Source organism: Marmota marmota, unplaced genomic scaffold (assembly GCF_001458135.2).
Source record: "Marmota marmota marmota unplaced genomic scaffold, marMar, whole genome shotgun sequence".
Lineage (NCBI taxonomy): Eukaryota > Metazoa > Chordata > Mammalia > Rodentia > Sciuridae > Marmota > Marmota marmota.
In genome coordinates, this window is record NW_026000206.1 from 7,501,040 (window position 1) to 7,517,356 (window position 16,317).

The 16,317-nt window shown below is 41.8% G+C and overlaps 1 protein-coding gene across 2 annotated transcripts in view; it reads left to right on the top strand.

Annotated features, from left to right (window-relative positions):
* Positions 1-16,317, top strand: part of Edrf1 (erythroid differentiation regulatory factor 1) — a 41,840-nt gene that overhangs the window by 11,066 nt on the left and 14,457 nt on the right. For both annotated transcript variants that reach the window (XM_015498382.2, XM_015498383.2), the window contains 13 exons: positions 1,705-1,852; positions 2,568-2,676; positions 3,063-3,174; positions 4,201-4,461; positions 6,569-6,640; positions 6,898-7,048; positions 8,359-8,547; positions 8,897-9,097; positions 10,250-10,468; positions 11,963-12,186; positions 13,144-13,302; positions 13,456-13,605; positions 14,957-15,110. In XM_015498382.2, the coding sequence (XP_015353868.1) occupies positions 1,705-1,852; positions 2,568-2,676; positions 3,063-3,174; positions 4,201-4,461; positions 6,569-6,640; positions 6,898-7,048; positions 8,359-8,547; positions 8,897-9,097; positions 10,250-10,468; positions 11,963-12,186; positions 13,144-13,302; positions 13,456-13,605; positions 14,957-15,110 (2,149 nt within the window). The remainder of the gene's footprint in view (positions 1-1,704; positions 1,853-2,567; positions 2,677-3,062; positions 3,175-4,200; positions 4,462-6,568; positions 6,641-6,897; positions 7,049-8,358; positions 8,548-8,896; positions 9,098-10,249; positions 10,469-11,962; positions 12,187-13,143; positions 13,303-13,455; positions 13,606-14,956; positions 15,111-16,317) is intronic.

Genomic DNA, 16,317 nt, shown 5'->3' on the forward strand with positions numbered 1-16,317 from the left:
GTTCTTGTTTTTGGTATTGGGAATGAACCCACAGTGCTTTAACATTGAGCTACATCATCCCGGCACTTTATATTTTTTGAGACAGGGTCTTACTCAGTTGTTGAGATTGGCCCTCTGCCTACTTCAGCCTCCCAAGTCCCTGAGATTATAGGTATGCACCACCACACCCAGCCAGAAGCCTTCCTTTTAACCTTTATAACCTTTTTTCACCTGGGCTTCATCAGAATCACTTGGCCCCCCGGTGTGCCAGGCTTGGTAGGATTGTGCATTATTTTTTTCCCCCAGTAAGTTTTATAGGTGATTGATTTGCAGCCTTGATTGAGAACCTCTGTCATACCATAACCTTAAGTGGCAACATTAGTGAGAAGCTTGTGGTGAGGCAGGGGAAAGGGGAGAGGTAGGTACAGCATTAGTGAGACAGAAGGGAGGAAGAGACCATGGAAACCCAGGGCCCTGGGACAAGGATGATGATGGTGTCTCTTGCTAAGAAAGGGGCAGTGGGCTGGTATAGTCTGGGAAAGTGATGTGTTTTTAACACACATTCAGCTTGAGGAAATTTGAGAGGTCCAGTGAACATTCTGCAGTTACAACCTTCAGAGAAGATAGGCCTAGAGGATAAATTGAAGCATCCCCTGGGTACAGTTGGGTTCATCACCATTGAATCTCTCAAAATCATGCATCAGAGACTTACCCCATATAAGTGGAGGGGAGTGGGCGTTTGAGAGGGGAACCAGAGTGGTGTAGTATGAACTCTGGGGGGAAGGGAATAACAACCTTGGGGCCTTTAGATGATCTCAGGAGGATGAAAATCAACCTTAGGCAATCTTGTCTGGTGTCCCAATCCAGTTGCTTTAGGGCTTCTGGTTTTACGGTATTTCAGGAAATGTGGTAAGATGTGTTTAGGGAAATCTGCACAGAAGACACCCTGGAAAGAAATATGGAGGCACTTTAAAGATAGTAGTAGTACCAGCCATGCAGCCTTCATTCCTGTTGCTCCCTCCAAAGGACGAGTCTCTAACTCAAGGGAAGAGAAATATCTACAAGGAAAACATCTCAAGTAATGCTCTTCCTTTGAGCCATTCACTCTGGTGTGTGTGTAGATAGGTAGAGGAGGCCAGAAATATATTGTTTTTAAAATGCTCGTAGGGTAAAGTCTACCTTCATTTACCACCTTCCCTATTTAAACCAGCAAAGGCCTGGGGTTGTGGCTTAGCAGTAGAGTGCTCACCTAGTATGTGTGAAGGACAACCAGCAGTATGAGAAAGGAAGTGTTCAGTACTGTGCAGTTAGAATAGAAGCAGTGCTAAACCTGAAGCTCTAGACCTGGTGTGACCCCCCCTCCAGAGTGTCTTTAGTGGTAGGCCACCATCAGTGCTGGGCCTGGATCCTGGGGATTTGGAGCAGGAAAAGATAGAAAATCACTGGCTTAGGGCTGGGGATGTGGCTCAAGCAGTAGCGCGCTCGCCTGGCATGCACTGGGCGCTGGGTTCGATCCTCAGCACCACATAAAAATGAAATAAAGATCTTGTGTCCACTGAAAACTAAAAAATAAATATTAAAAAAAAAAAAAAGAAAATCACTAGCTTACACTCTTTAATGCTGCATGGGTCTCTGTTTGCAAATTTTTGTTTGGTTGCTTTGTAAGAAGAAAGATGTTGCTGCCTCAGGTTCTCTCTTAAACAATCTCCCATCTGTATTTTACAGAAGTATGAAATGATAAAGACAGAAGAGATTCCCAATTTGGAAAACTCTAATTTTTCTACTAAGGTCATAAAGGACATTGCACAGAATATTTTGTCATTTCTGAAATCCAATTGTACCAAAGAAGGACATACCTATTGGCTCTTTAAAGGTAAGCTATTTCTTGGAAACTTGGAATGGAATCACCATTTGACCCAGCTATCCACTCCTCGGCCTATACCCAAAGGACTTAAAATCAACATAATACAGTGACACAGCCACATCAATGTTCTAAGCAGCTCAATTCACAATAGCTGAACTGTGGAACCAACCTAGATGCCCTTCAGTAGATGAACGGATAAAGAAACTGTGGTATATTTACACAATGGAATATTACTCAGCATTAAAAGAGAATAAAATTATGGCATTTGCAGGTAAATGGATGGAGTTGGAGAATATCATGCTAAGCAAAGTAAGCCAATCCCAAAAAACCAAAGACCGAATGTTTTCTCTGATAAGTGGATGCTGATCCAAAATGGTGGGAATGGCAGGGGATGGCATGGGAAAAATGGAGCAACTTTGATTGGGCAAAGGGGAAGAAGGGAAGGGGAGGGGTATGGGCAGGAAAGAAGTGGAATGTGATGGACCTTATTACCCTAGGTACGTGTATGGCTATACATATGGTGAGGCACTACATTATGTACAGAGAAATGAAAAGTGCTGCAGTTGTGTACAATGAATCAAAATGCATTCTACTGTCATTTATACCTAGTTAAAATAAATAAATAAATTTTTTTTAAAAAAAGAAAGAAAGGTAAGCTAGTTTTTGAATGGACAATGATTAGTTTGTGTGACTGCTATAAAATGAGGTTTGTTTTTCTTTTTAGCCAGTGGCAGCGATATAGTGAAGCTCTATGATCTCACTACTCTTTGTGAAGAAACAGAAGACAAATACCAGAATCCATTCACAATGCCAGTAGCCATTCTCTTATATAAGTGAGTGCTTTAAAAATTTAAGTTGAAGTAGCCTTATGTAAAAGTGTAGTATGCAGCCACACTCTTCAAGCCAAGCCTTTAAAATACCTCTTCAGGTTTTCAGAGTGGGATAAATGCTTACATACACGTGTGTATATACATGAATATATATGTGAGTATATAGGAGAGACAGGCACACAGTCACACATATAAACACATTGTACCAAATATCATTCAACTTTCTTATGAAAGCATAGTATAAACCTTTGGGGGTAGGTGGACAAAGTGCAATCTTTAGTTGTTTCTTATAGCCCTTATTTCTGTTGGGAAGATGCAAGAGTGTGCCTAGACTTGAGCGCTGCAGAGAAGGATGAGGGGGAGTAAAGTGATCTAAACATCTCTTTCAGGGTTGCTTGTAACATGATGATGAAGAAGAATCAAAATAAAAAACACTATGGGACTATTAGAACATTGCTTCTTAATTGTGTCAAATTGCTGGACAAAAGCAGACATCCTCAAGTAAGATCACATTCATATGCTTTCTGACAGAGTGCTAGCAATCTGATGAAGAACTGCTGCCTGGGCAGTGAAGGCCTCTTAGCCAGACTCTAGCCCGCCCCTCCCTTCATGGGTGCCTGCAGCCTGTGGCTGTGGAGCACTTAAATGTGCCTAATCCGAATTGAGATGTGCTGTCACTGAATTTTAGAGTGTGTATGTGTAAATGCACACTGAGTTTAAGTATAGCAGTATCCAGTTTGTAAATAGATTATCCTGAAGACCAAACTTAGAAATAGTTTGTTGAATAAAAAAAAGTTGTGTGTGTGTGTTTTTTTTGTTTGTTTGTTTTTTTAATGTTGGGGGCAGGATCTCACTAAGTTGCCCAGGCTGGCCTTGAACTCCCCTTCCTCCACCTCCTGAGTAGCTGGGATTACAGACACAAAACAATTACTGACTTAAGTATCTAATTGCTGTTTGAAGTTTTGGTATTTAGTGGTACTTGAGTGATTTATGCAAAAGTTAAAAAGTGATGTTCAGATTATTAAGTGTCTATAATAAAGAATTAGTCAATAATAGTGAGATAAATGGTAATATGTAGTGCTGATTTTAATAGCAATCAGGGAAGGACTTTTCCTTTTTTAATCTAGTGAGGTTTTTTTTGCCTTTAGAGCTATAGGTCATATTGTAACTATTGCCATTTAAAGGTAAGCTATAGTCGTTTATAAAGGAAAATTCTCATTTCCCACTTGGTTTGGGTAGGATTTGCTAACATTTTAGTTAATACTTAAAAGCTTTTGCTTGTCCCTGTGAAGGCTCAGGGTGGAATAATTTCCAGAAATGAAACTCAACCATAAGGATCTCACAGAGCACACTCAAGACTAGCTTTGGGAACATTTCTGTGTGTGTGACAGTCTGTGTGGCAAAAACAGACTAACTGCCGACACCCTTCCAAAACTTGTGCATGTGGTAGTAAAACTACTTTATCTTTAGATGATGAGACAATTTTGGTGATAGTTACTTACACACATTTGTTTTTCTTTATGTAAGATTATTGCTTCAGCCAATTACATGCTTTCAGAACTTTTTCAATTGGATGAACCTAAAAAGGAAGAAAATTCTGAATCTCCTTTACATGAGAATTCGGATGAAAGTTACAGTGAAGAGGAGGAGGAGATGCCTGACAGTGATGAAAATGGATCCTATAGCACCAGCTCTGACCCGTCAGACGACAACAAAGCAGTAGCTATCATTAAGTCTGTTGGGGAATTGTCAGTACCAGAAAAATACAAGTCCATCCACCAAATCAGGGTGAGCACACAGGATTTATATTAAAAACAAATAGGTGTTAGTTGAATGCAATTAGTCTCAAAGATGCTAATTGATATTTAGCAAATCTTCTGTGATCCGGGGTCTAGTAATTCTTAGCTTTCTGAATTCTGAACCTTGGTTTTAGAACCCCACAGTTGAATAGTCTTGTCCTGGGGTGACTGACCTACATTGTCCAAGGCTGGTGGCCCAAGTACACCAGACAGCCACATGTTGATTTTTATGTGGGAGATTTTTCTCTCCAGTGGCCAGTGTGTATTTGTAGCCATGTCTCCTCATCAGGGTGTGTCTGTCCAAGTTTTGAGTTGCTAGGAAATAGCATATGTGGGTTGCTTGGTGAACAAAAGTGGGGGGTTGATCCATATGTAGCGCTATCTAGTACGTTGTCCTTGTGCTGTAAGTAGGACAACACTTTTCTGTGACCTGGGGCATGTTTCTGCCATGGTCAGGGCGGATGTCCCTAACACTGCACACCCTTTCGGTTTTCCGTGGCGTGGGCTACACTGGCTGTTGTATCAGTCTGTCGCCACAATGTACTTTCCTTTGTGCTGCCTCCCTATGATTAGATCCAGTCAGCCTTGGGAGAGTTCTGTCTGTTCCACGAACTGAGATAGTCATATTTACAGATAATCTCTGAATTCAAGTTCCAGGTCTAACATTCAGTTGGAAACTTTATATCCAACCAAGTTTTGTGAGGCCATCTCTCTGTTATTTTAAAAGATTGCCTGTGTCTCTGCCCTTCTCTCCCTTCACTTTCCCCTTTCTTTTACCACAGCCATCCTGTTTTTTTTTTTTTTTTTTTTTTTTTGTCTCTCTCTCAGAAGCATGGAGATTGTCTGGGGGCCTTTGCCTTTATTGCTGTGCACCTCTGATCAGACACCCCTTTCCCTAGATCTTTTTCATGGCTGCCTTTGTGACTGAAACGTCACCTCCTAGAGATCTTCCCTGACCATTCTAGCCACAGCATCCTATGTTGGCTCCTTCAGGGAGCTTCTCTACCTATTTTTGGTATGTGCTGTCTCCCATCTCTGAATCATAAGCCTATTGCAGGTAGATCGTCCTCAGCCTCCCATGTCTGGGACACACTGGGTGCTCAGGAAACATTTGACTACATGACTGTAGAGAAGCATCATTAACTCTTCATCTAAGATTTTAGTTCACTTTCAGCCTGAGCCCCACAGTGGAGTAAAAAATGTTTTTCTGGTTAAGTCTTCTATTGTAAAAGTTATGTGTATTTGGGAAGCTGCATTGTAACATAAGGCCCTGGACTTGTGGGGCAATTAGATAATTAAAGGTGCAGCAGTATGTTAGCGTCCCTCTTTTGTAGAGACAGCACTTTTTATTAGTGTTAGACATTCAAAAATGAGGTCATAGTAGTCATGAAAACATGCTATAGCTAGTTTTAGCTGTGTTTGATTTGAAAAATGGGCAATCAGTGTGGATTCCAGAGTCCCTGCTTCTCCACTCACTCGATTCGTCCTCAGATTCCTCTGCCATCTTGTGGGCATCTATGAGAAATCTAGTAGGAGTTACTAGTAACTCCAGCCTCCCAGGATTCAGGAAAATGAAATGCTTCTAGAGGCCTGTACACATACTGTTACTTAGTGGGTAGATGTTGGTAACTAGTTTTGCTCCTTAATTAAGAAGATAAATTATATAGTGAGCCCTTGGGTGATGAGTGATTCTTGCTGACCTTTTGCTAAATTAATAATATTGTTAACTATGCTACCAAGAATCAATGCTAATTAAGAGTTGAGTTAATCTATTGGATTTAGTATGCATTTTATCTAAAACATTACAACTCTCATTCTTGCTTTTTTGTTATAATAGAATTATTTTTAGAAATTTAAGTACTTAAAGCAGTACATACACTGGAAGATCTTTTTGTTAAGCTAGATTTGTTGATATGCTTACAGTAATTTAATCTGCAAACAAAAACATTGTAGAAACTTTTGTATCAGAAACCTTACCAAGTTGAATACAAAAGCATATTTCTAAATTATTGGTTTGTAGAGTTTTAGAAATTTCCAGAAGTGAGTCAGGAAATGTGTTGTAGCATGTTAATAACTTCAGCTGTTTTTTTCTAAAGCCCAGTTGTGCATTTCCAGTTTGCCATGATACAGAAGAGCGCTGCAGACTAGTACTTAGCTATGTTCTGGAGGTAAGTCTAAATTTAGATTTTGTTTTTTCAGTAAAGTTTGTGGTTGATATGCAAATAGCACTTGTTCATTGGTGACTAAATGTTATTCTGAATGGTGGTCTGCTGAGATTTTTTTTTTTTTTAAGCCCAAAGTGAAAAGCAAATCAGTGTTTCCCAAATCTTTCAGATCAAACAGTTTTTCGAAGTCTGTTTCTAAAATAGAAATTCTGCCTTATTCTTAGTAAAGTATATAATAAATGTTTTTCCTTTTTTTAAAGGGTTTAAAATCTGTAGATAGCAGCATCAAAAAAGAAAGTGACCTTCCAGCCGCCGACCCCAGCACCCCAATCCCCTTAAAATATGAAGATGAATCTGCAAGGGGGGGTCCTGAGGGGCTAGAGAAGCAGATGGCCTTGTTTTTGGACAAAAGTAAGTTGAATTGATGTGCAAATAAGGCCCTCAATAGAATAATATACTGGTCCTTTATGTCAATGAAGGCATTCCATTGAAAGGAGTTGAGAAAAAGGATGTCATGTGAATGAGAAATAGGGTGACATAGCTTTTCATTCAAAATATAAAACAAAGCAGAGTAATTTTGATCTTCCATACTATTTTTTTTTTTAATTTTTAGTTGTAGGTGGACATGATACCTTTCTTTTATTTAATTTATTTTTCTGTGGTGCTGAGGATCAAATCCAGTGTTCCACGTGTTCGAGGCAAGTGCTCCACCACCAAGCTACAATTCCAGCCCCCATAAATATTCTAATAAGAGCATAAGGACCCTGGTTCCCCCTTGCCTGCTGTGAGGAGGTTGATTTCAGACTGGAGACATAAACCACACCAAATACACTCATTGTGAATACATTTTATTTTTCTATTTTAAAAAAAAGAATATATTCTTCCAAAAAAAAAGAAAGAAAGAAAATGGGAATTCTGAGGGCTGGGGGAAAGGCGTGTGTTTTGGGGGCTGGGGTTGTAGCTCAATGGTGGAGCATTTGTCTGGCATGTTCTCAGCACCACCTAGAACTTTATTTTTATTTATTATTATCAACAACTAAAAAAAAAATTTTTTTTTAAACAAAAGCACAATGAGTGTATTTGGTGTGGTTTATGTTATCAAGGCAAAGGCCTTAGGACTCCATGTCATGGTTCCTAGTGCCTGGCCCTGTGCTTGGCACAAAGGTGGTCATTGGTGGAATGGAGTAGCCTGGGCTTTGAGTGGGTAAACCATGGGCTGCTGTGGAGCCAGGAGGAGCCAGGCATCTGCAAAGGCAACAGGTAGTGACTTGAGTCTGGCTGATGGGCGGTAGGGGTGGAGTAGTAGAAAGGCTAGAAAAATGACATGTAGTAAGTAGCTCAGATGTATATGATTACAAGTGCTAAAGCCCTGTTCTGTCTAGTGACCTGCTTTGACTGAGATTGGGGCTGTGCTTCAGGAAGGCATAATATTTGGTAGGTTGATTTCAGACTGGAGACAAGAGGCAGATATCAGTCTGTAGGCATCGCAAAAGAGAATGGCAGTTGCCCCTCGCAGGGATGCGGAAGGTTTGGAGCTTCAAGCAAGAGTTTGAACGCTTCCATTTGACTCCTTTGAGATTAGGCAAGGAAGCATAGTATTTACCAGTCTCAACATGGCAATAGCATCTGAGTCTCCAGTGTTTCTGTCAAGCAACAGGCAATATCTTTTTATTGTAAGACTTGTGCTCAAGTAAAATGTGCTCTTTTTCCCCATGTCACAGTGGGCTCCCTTCAAAAGGGTAATTATTCCAGTCAATCTGGAATGATCCCTGGTTCTTGGCAACATAAAATGAAACTCCAGCTGATTCTCAAGTCATCAAAGGCCTATTATGTCTTGTCCGATGCTGCCATGAGTCTTCAGAAATATGGGAGAGCACTACGATACATTAAGCTGGCCTTGCAGAGCCATGGTAAGCCACCAAGAGTAAGTGGGGTCATGGAAGGGAGGCTGAAGGCATCTGAAGGCATAGGTCACGGTGGGCCCTCACTCCTGCTTCTGTTGTGGAGTTTGATCTTAAAATGGCTTCTCCCAACCCTCTGTATGTTACCTAGTATTTTATTTTGTGCTCTGCAGCTTAACATCTCTTCATTTTGAAACACATGTAGCCACCTGAAATATATCTGCTACCTGGCACAAAATGAACTTTGAGCAGATGCAGTGGTATCTAGCTTTCAGCTGGTAACAGATTTTCTTCATTTACTGTGCACAATAATTTTAATGCCTTTGTGTTTTTCTCCTTCCTACTATTTTCCAAATAGATACTTACTGCTGCCTGTGTACCAATATGCTCTCTGAAGTGTTGCTGTTTCTTTCTCAATATCTGACTCTCTGTGGTGACATCCAGCTCATGCTGGCCCAGAATGCAAGTAACAGAGCAGCACACCTGGAAGAGTTTCACTACCAAACCAAAGAAGACCAGGAGATCCTGCACAGCCTCCACAGGGAGTCTAGTTGCCAGGGTATGCCAGAGAGGCCTCGTGTGCACAGTGGTGCTGTCCAGAAGCCCATGCTTGTTTATGTCCAGACAAGTGGCAGAAACCTAAGTTGTTCAGTGTTTGCTGTATTGTTTCATTCTTAGTTTTAAAACCAAGCATGATCCTCCTGTTTTTATCAAAACGTTTTTAAATATAAATATTATTGCTGACTATAAAATAAGGTGAAGACAGTTACGGGTTATCTCTGAAAACTCTTCTTTTTATGAGGGTTTTTTTAGTGGTCAGCAGACCAAGCCATACATTTTCCTTTGGAAAATAGTAAGTTGGTGAGAGTGTATTAATTACCTTCTGAAAGAATGTGGGGCCAAGATAAAGAGACCATTATTTTTAACATGAGTTCATAGCTACTGTCTTGTGTCACTGTCAGGGTTGTCCAGGGCTGCAGTGGGAACTAGGGCAGCACTGCACAGCAGCAGTCCCTCAGCCCAATGCTGTGAGTGCACAGGCTGCGGTCAGGGGCAGATGAGGCAGAAGGCCAGTCTTCTGAAGGTGCTTTTGAAATGTATGATGTACTTGCTTCTTTATGCTCTAAAATTATTCATAACATTTGATATCCGCTTCCAGAAAATCCTGGACAGTTGACGGCTGGAGGAGCACACAAGGGTGCAGTGTCCTTGTCTAATATTTGCCCTCCTTTTTCCCCTTCTCCCTCTCTCTCAAATGGTCATTATATCTTAATAGACACAGTAGAAAAACCTCAGTGTGCTTTGTTCCCATCACAGCTCCCCATATCTAAGTGTCAGCGGGAGGAGCACTGCCTTTTTCCCCTTGACCTTGGGTTCTGCGCTTGCTTACTTCAGCCCACTAGATGGCATTTATAAGTTTGAGGACTTAGCTAGGACTGTCTGCTTGTGACTTAATATTGACTTTACTTCAAGTACTCTTTCCATTAAAACTAAAAACTGTTTACTGTGTATCAGTGGATAGCTTTTGGTGTGTACTAGTCCAGCTGGAAAAATCTGGGTATTTATGAAACTATAAAATTGTGTTGTATTGATTAAAACAGTATATTTATGCAGCTTTGCATTTTGTATTTTGACTAAAATCTCTGACCCACTTAGATATTATGGAAGAAGAGTTTATATGGCTTCTGCTAACTTTTTTTTTTTTTTAAAGGATTTGCATGGGCAACTGATTTGTCTACAGACTTAGAAAGTCAACTTTCAGTTAGTTGTAAATGCTATGAGGCTGCTAATGAAATCTTGCAGTTTAGTGACTTAAAAAGCCAAAATCCGGAACACTATGTACAAGTATTGAAGAGAATGGGCAACATTAGAAATGAAATTGGTGTGTTTTACATGAATCAGGCTGCTGCATTACAGACTGAAAGAATGGGTGAGTATCTTGGGATTCTTTAATCTGTGTTCTGTTATGTAAGTCATGCTGATTTTATATGGGCTGGCTAAGAACTGTTGCACTTGATTGTTATTAAAAGGAACTCTGTTTAAAAAAGCTTTTACTGTTAAAATTCTCAAGAAATAAAATAAGGGGAAAACATAATTTCCCTTGGGCTCCATCAGCTCCGTGTCTTCTTTCTTCCCAACTTTTATACTTCATACCATCTGGTCAGTTCAGAAACCACTTGAACCTGAGCCACGTGCCAGGCTCTGTGTTGGACGTATAACTGGTCCCTCTTCTGGTTGGAAAGCCTGGTATGAATACAGATCTCTAAAAAGTGCTGTAAATAAGTTCAAATGCAGTACAGTAGGAGAGTGGGGAAAGGAGATATTCAAAGAAGTTGTAGGGTTCTTACAAGCTGTGGTGGAGGGGAGCAGTGTGTGCCGAATAGACCCCAGCAGGCAAATGTGAAGGAAGAGGGCTTTCCAGATGAGGGAGCACCAGGAAAGTGCCGGTGGAGGGTGTGGTGCACCCGAGAGTAGCAGGGCCACAATGGGCTGTGGGACCTGTGTGTGAAGAGGCCCAAGTTAGAAGTCTGGCTGGGAGCTGCCAGGGCTTCCGCAGCTCCAGTGAGGGCCCTTCCTGTGGTAACAGCTGAGGCCATGTGAGCGGATGATAGCCTGAAGGCTGGCAGTGAGAAGATGGGGCTGGGATGCGGCTGCAGGTGACTTGAAAACAGCTAGGCGCCTGCTGGGCTGTGAACGGAGCCTGTCCAAACAGTTCACTGCAAGAAGAGCCTGTGCAGTTAAGGGCATCTGGAGGAGGTGGCCTGTGGGGGAGCATGGGGCTGGCTCTTAGGAACCTAGGACAACTGGTAGAACAGACTCTGCCCTTGTAGAAGTCCAAGGGACAGCATTTGAATTTGTACAAAATAGCACCTTGCTCAGATGTCTTACCTTGCTTGTCTGAATGTCAGTCCATTAATAATGAGAATATACATAAATGTTGTACCATGTTACCGGGACTGATATAAAATACACAGACTGTGACTTGAACCTCAGAAATATACTTCTCCTGGTTCAAGAGGCCAGAGCCCAAGATGAAGGTTGGATCCCTCTGAGGCTTTCAGTGGCCTGCTGTGTCCCTACTTGACCCTTTCTGTGTGCACGGCCCTGGCATCGCCCCTCACGTACAGGCACACCCGTCATATTAACTCGGGACCCCATTTAACCTAAGTTTCCTCTTTAAAGGCCTGATGCAAATATAGTCACAGTCTAAGATGGGGGTTAAGGCTTCAACCAGATGGATTTGGGGGACACCCTTCCCTTCATGTCAGTCATGGTGAGAGCAGAGCACTGCAGTGGCCCAGGTAGCTGGCTTTCCACCAGGCTCCTGTCACTGCTGTGCTCCTGTCACCCTCACCTGGAGGGACGGTGCTGGGTTCACACTGACATCTGCTCATGCAATTGTTTTCTTTCTTTCTTTGTGAAGTGAGCAAATCTGTGTCTGCTGCAGAGCAACAGTTGTGGAAAAAAAGCTTTTCTTGTTTTGAAAAGGGGATTCACAACTTCGAGTCCATTGAGGATGCTACGAATGCGGCTCTGTTGTTATGTAACACAGGAAGACTGATGCGCATCTGCGCTCAGGCACACTGTAGCGCAGGGGACGAGTTCAGACGGGAGTTCTCCCCAGAAGAGGGCTTGTACTATAACAAGGTAACCTGCCTGCTTGTGGTGGGCCTGGTCTGTTCACTCCTGGCATCTGTTTACCTGTGGCTATCACTCCACTAAAATGTTACACAACTAAAAATAATTGAACCATCGCCCAGGATTTGACATACTTATAGAAATTTGCCCAACAGTGGTGAGAATCTACTGTTGAAGGAACATCTTGAATTGTTAGGGAGGGAAAAGATGATTCAGTAAGTTATGTGGGTTATCAGAGAAATGTCCAGTAGATTAAGGATTGACATGGAGAGGGGGAAGCTAAAAGCACCAGAAGAAAATGGAGGTAGAGGTTGGCATGGGCGGGGGGGGGGGGGGGGGCAGGACTTCCCCAGCATGGCACAGTAAGCCTAAGATGAATTAACTTAAATGTGCAAATGTGCACAGCAGCAGGTAAAGTTAAAGCAGTAAAATTTCAAATTATTTTCTCCTATTGACTCATTCTACAAACTGTAACTTTTATTCAGAAAGGGAAACAAACTGGAAAAAAATACATCCTTGTGCACCAGGCTGTTAGAAAATAGCACTAAGGACTGACCTGCTGGAGACTCAGATGAAGGGTTCAGTCCACTGTAAATAAACTTGTCAAATTATTTTCATTGGCTTTCTTTTTTCCTTTCTTCATAATGTTGTCCTTTTATAAGTTTTCCCCGTCATTAAATTGACATCTGGGTGGTTTTGAGTATTTTGTGCCAGACACAGTGGTGCACACCTGTGTGCACCAGTGGTTGGGGAGGCTAAAGTAGGAAGAGCACAAGTTCAAAGCCAGTCTCAGCAATTTAGCAAGGACCTACACAACTTAGTAAAACCCTGTCTCAAAATAAATAAAAAGGGCTGGGGATGTGTCTCAGGGTTCAGTCCCTGGTATGAAAAAAAAAGTATATTTTAATGCAGTATTGGTATATTTGTAAACAAAGTAAAAAATTCTCACCTTTTCTTTCCTTGCAGGCTGTTGATTACTATTTGAAAGCTCTGAGGTCATTAGGAACGCGAGACATACACCCAGCCGTCTGGGACTCAGTGAACTGGGAATTGTCCACTACTTATTTTACCATGGCAACTCTACAACAGGATTATGCTCCATTATCCAGAAAGGCTCAGGAGCAGGTCGGGAGGTTTGCTGGATTATGAAATGAGTCTTCAGCCTTATTTATTCCTTTGTTATCTTTTCGACAACCAGTATTTAAACATTGTGAAATTCTTAGTCTGTGATTGTGAGCTTGTCATTTTTTTCTCCCCCTTAAAAAAAAAAAAAAAAAGATTGAAAAAGAAGTCAGTGAGGCTATGATGAAGTCCCTGAAGTACTGTGACGTTGATTTGGTGTCTGGCCGACAGCCTCTCTGTCAGTATCGAGCAGCAACCATCCATCACAGGCTGGCTTCCATGTACCACAGTTGTCTACGGAATCAGGTATGTCTGTTCCAGGCTAAGTTGCTTTCCAAGAACATTTACAAGTGTTCCTTGCAATGAATTCTAATTAGCCACTTTAGAAAAACCCATGGAGCAGGTGTTCCTCCCCTCATTTGTGCCATGTTTTTCTCTACTACATTTGATCAGGTCTTGGTTTGAAAATTATACATTTGCTGGGTGCGTTACTTAGTTGGTCTTAAATGCCATCAGAACTATAGTAATGGTTCTGAGCAAACTTTGAAGTAACCGTCTCCTGGTTTTTTTTATTGTGATACAAAGCATGCCTGTGAGAGCACAGGTGGAGCAGAGGTGCAGGTAAAGACTGATGGAAGGAAACCCCTGTGACCTTGCCTGGAGTTAGAACAGAGAGCTCTTTAAGCCCCTAGCACCCTGCTGGTATTGCCCTGCCAGGCACCCAGATTGGTGCAGAGCTGTCTGGTGTCTTGCCACTTGATGTTGATGTGTTGGGTTTTACGTGGTTGTGAAACTTATGGAATGACTTGAACTGCAAGGGTCCTTCTGTGGATTACTGCCTTTTGCTTAAAGGCATGTTTTTGAGATCCACACATCAGTGCAGGTAGCTCTTCATTTCACAACTCAGTAGTGCTTGTGCAAGGAAGATAGCATAGTTCAGTTACTCATACTGTGGCTACTGAACTTGGTGTTTTCCAATTTGAGGTGGATGCTGGTGCTCAGCCTTGTGGATTGCGAGGAAGCACATGATACCCAGGTTGAAGCTGCCCTCTTTTAGAGAGTCTGCTTTGCTTCTGCAGGAGACTTGTCCTTGTAGTTGCTCAGTCTGTTGTGCATTGTTTTCCCCTTCCTTGGCTCTATACCTGGACACCATGCTGTACAGTCGCTTGGGCTTTGTTCTCTTCTGGACCCCTCACTCTGAGTATCAGCCTTTGAGACCCAGCTTTACCTGGAAAGGGTTTCATTCCACTGTGCTGAGGTGCTCCCCATCTGAGGTCCCCTTACCATAGGAGACCCCCACCCCCAGCCAAAATTCAAGTTTGCCCAAATGGCTTAATATCTTCAGGACAAAAGCAACCTGAAGGATGTTTAGGCAGTTCAGTGGGGGAAGACTAGTAGTCTCCTCAACAAATGGAGCTGGCACAGATGGCTCTCCACATGCAGAAGAACAGAAGTGGGCTACTGCTTCACAGCATAAGTGAAGATCAACTTTAAGTGGCTTGAAGGCCTAAGTATAAGAGCTAAAACTTAAAGACTTGTAGGAAGAATGTAAAAAACTGAAAAGCATTTAGTGATCCGGTCAGAATACTTGAATAACTAGTTACTATGAACCCCAAGCCTTAAGAATTGCATTTTTAAATTTTGTTTTTGGTTCTAGGTTGGTGACGAACATCTTAGGAAGCAGCACCGGGTGCTGGCAGATCTTCATTACAGCAAAGCTGTAAAGCTCTTTCAGCTCCTCAAAGACGCTCCATGTGAACTACTTAGAGTGCAGTTAGAAAGAGTGGCATTTGCAGAATTTCAGATGACCAGTAAGTCTGATGTCTCACTTTTCAGATCCGTGTGCACTGGCTCAGTGTGGAATTTTCCTGGAGTCTTAGAGCCTCTGGATTGCTCTTGGATGTAACTGATGATGTTTTCTTATTAATTTGCCTATAGGCATGCCTTATGCAGGGACCTGGAGAAGTTACTATGCTTTTTTTTTTTTAAACATTTATTTATTTATTTATTTATTTTTATAGTTGTAGATGGATAGAATGCCTTTATTTTATTTGTTTATTTTTTTTTTATGTGGTGCTGAGGATCGAACCCAGTGCCTCACGCATGCTAGGCAAGCACTCTACCACTGAGCTACAATCCCAGACCTTTGCTATGTTTGTTGAGATGCATTTTAAAACAGAGCAGTCAATTTAGACAAAGATTTAAATCGGCATGCAAAACTTGGGGATGGAGAAGCAGCAATAGAGAAGTCGAGGTTCTTGTTGAATGCCTTTAAATATGGAACTGACGCTCGAGCTTTTTGGGTTGTGGTTTTAGAATAGATGCTAAAGTAGAGCCTGATCAAACTTAGGATAATTTGGGATGTGGGGGAATTGTGAAAAGAAGTGGGAGTGCTTCCTGTGTTGCTTCCATGGCCGACACCAAGGGGCCACTCTAGTCACTTGGTGCTTTCTGAATTCTCACCCTCTACTGCTCTCTCACTAGCTTTCTTCTTAATAGAGAGGATTTTTGAAAAATATTTTCTCTTTTTCCCCCCCATGCTGGGAATTGAACCCAGGGGCACTTAACCACTGAGCCACATCCCCACCCCCTTTTCGTATTCTTATTAGAGACAGGGTCTCACTGAGTTGCTTAGGGCCTCACTGAGTTGCTGAGAGTGGCTTTGAACTCATGATCCTCCTGCCTCAGCCTCCTGAGCTGCTGGGATTATAGGCTTATACCACCGTGCCCGGCTGAAAAATATCTCTTCTGTGGTAAGGAAACAATTTATTTGGAGTGCAGCAATTCATTTGGCTTCACTTTGGTATTTTGCTTTTTAAAATTTTAATTTTAAAGTTTCAGATTTTGGAGAATTTCAAATTTCTGATTTTGTGATTAAGGATGCTCAACTTATAAAAAGTCTATGCAAATATTCCAAATTCAGAAGTTTGAAACACAGTAACAAGCGTTTTGGGTAAGGAACTAGTCAACCCATTTTTCAAAATATATGTGTGTGTGTGTGTGCATACATACACATGT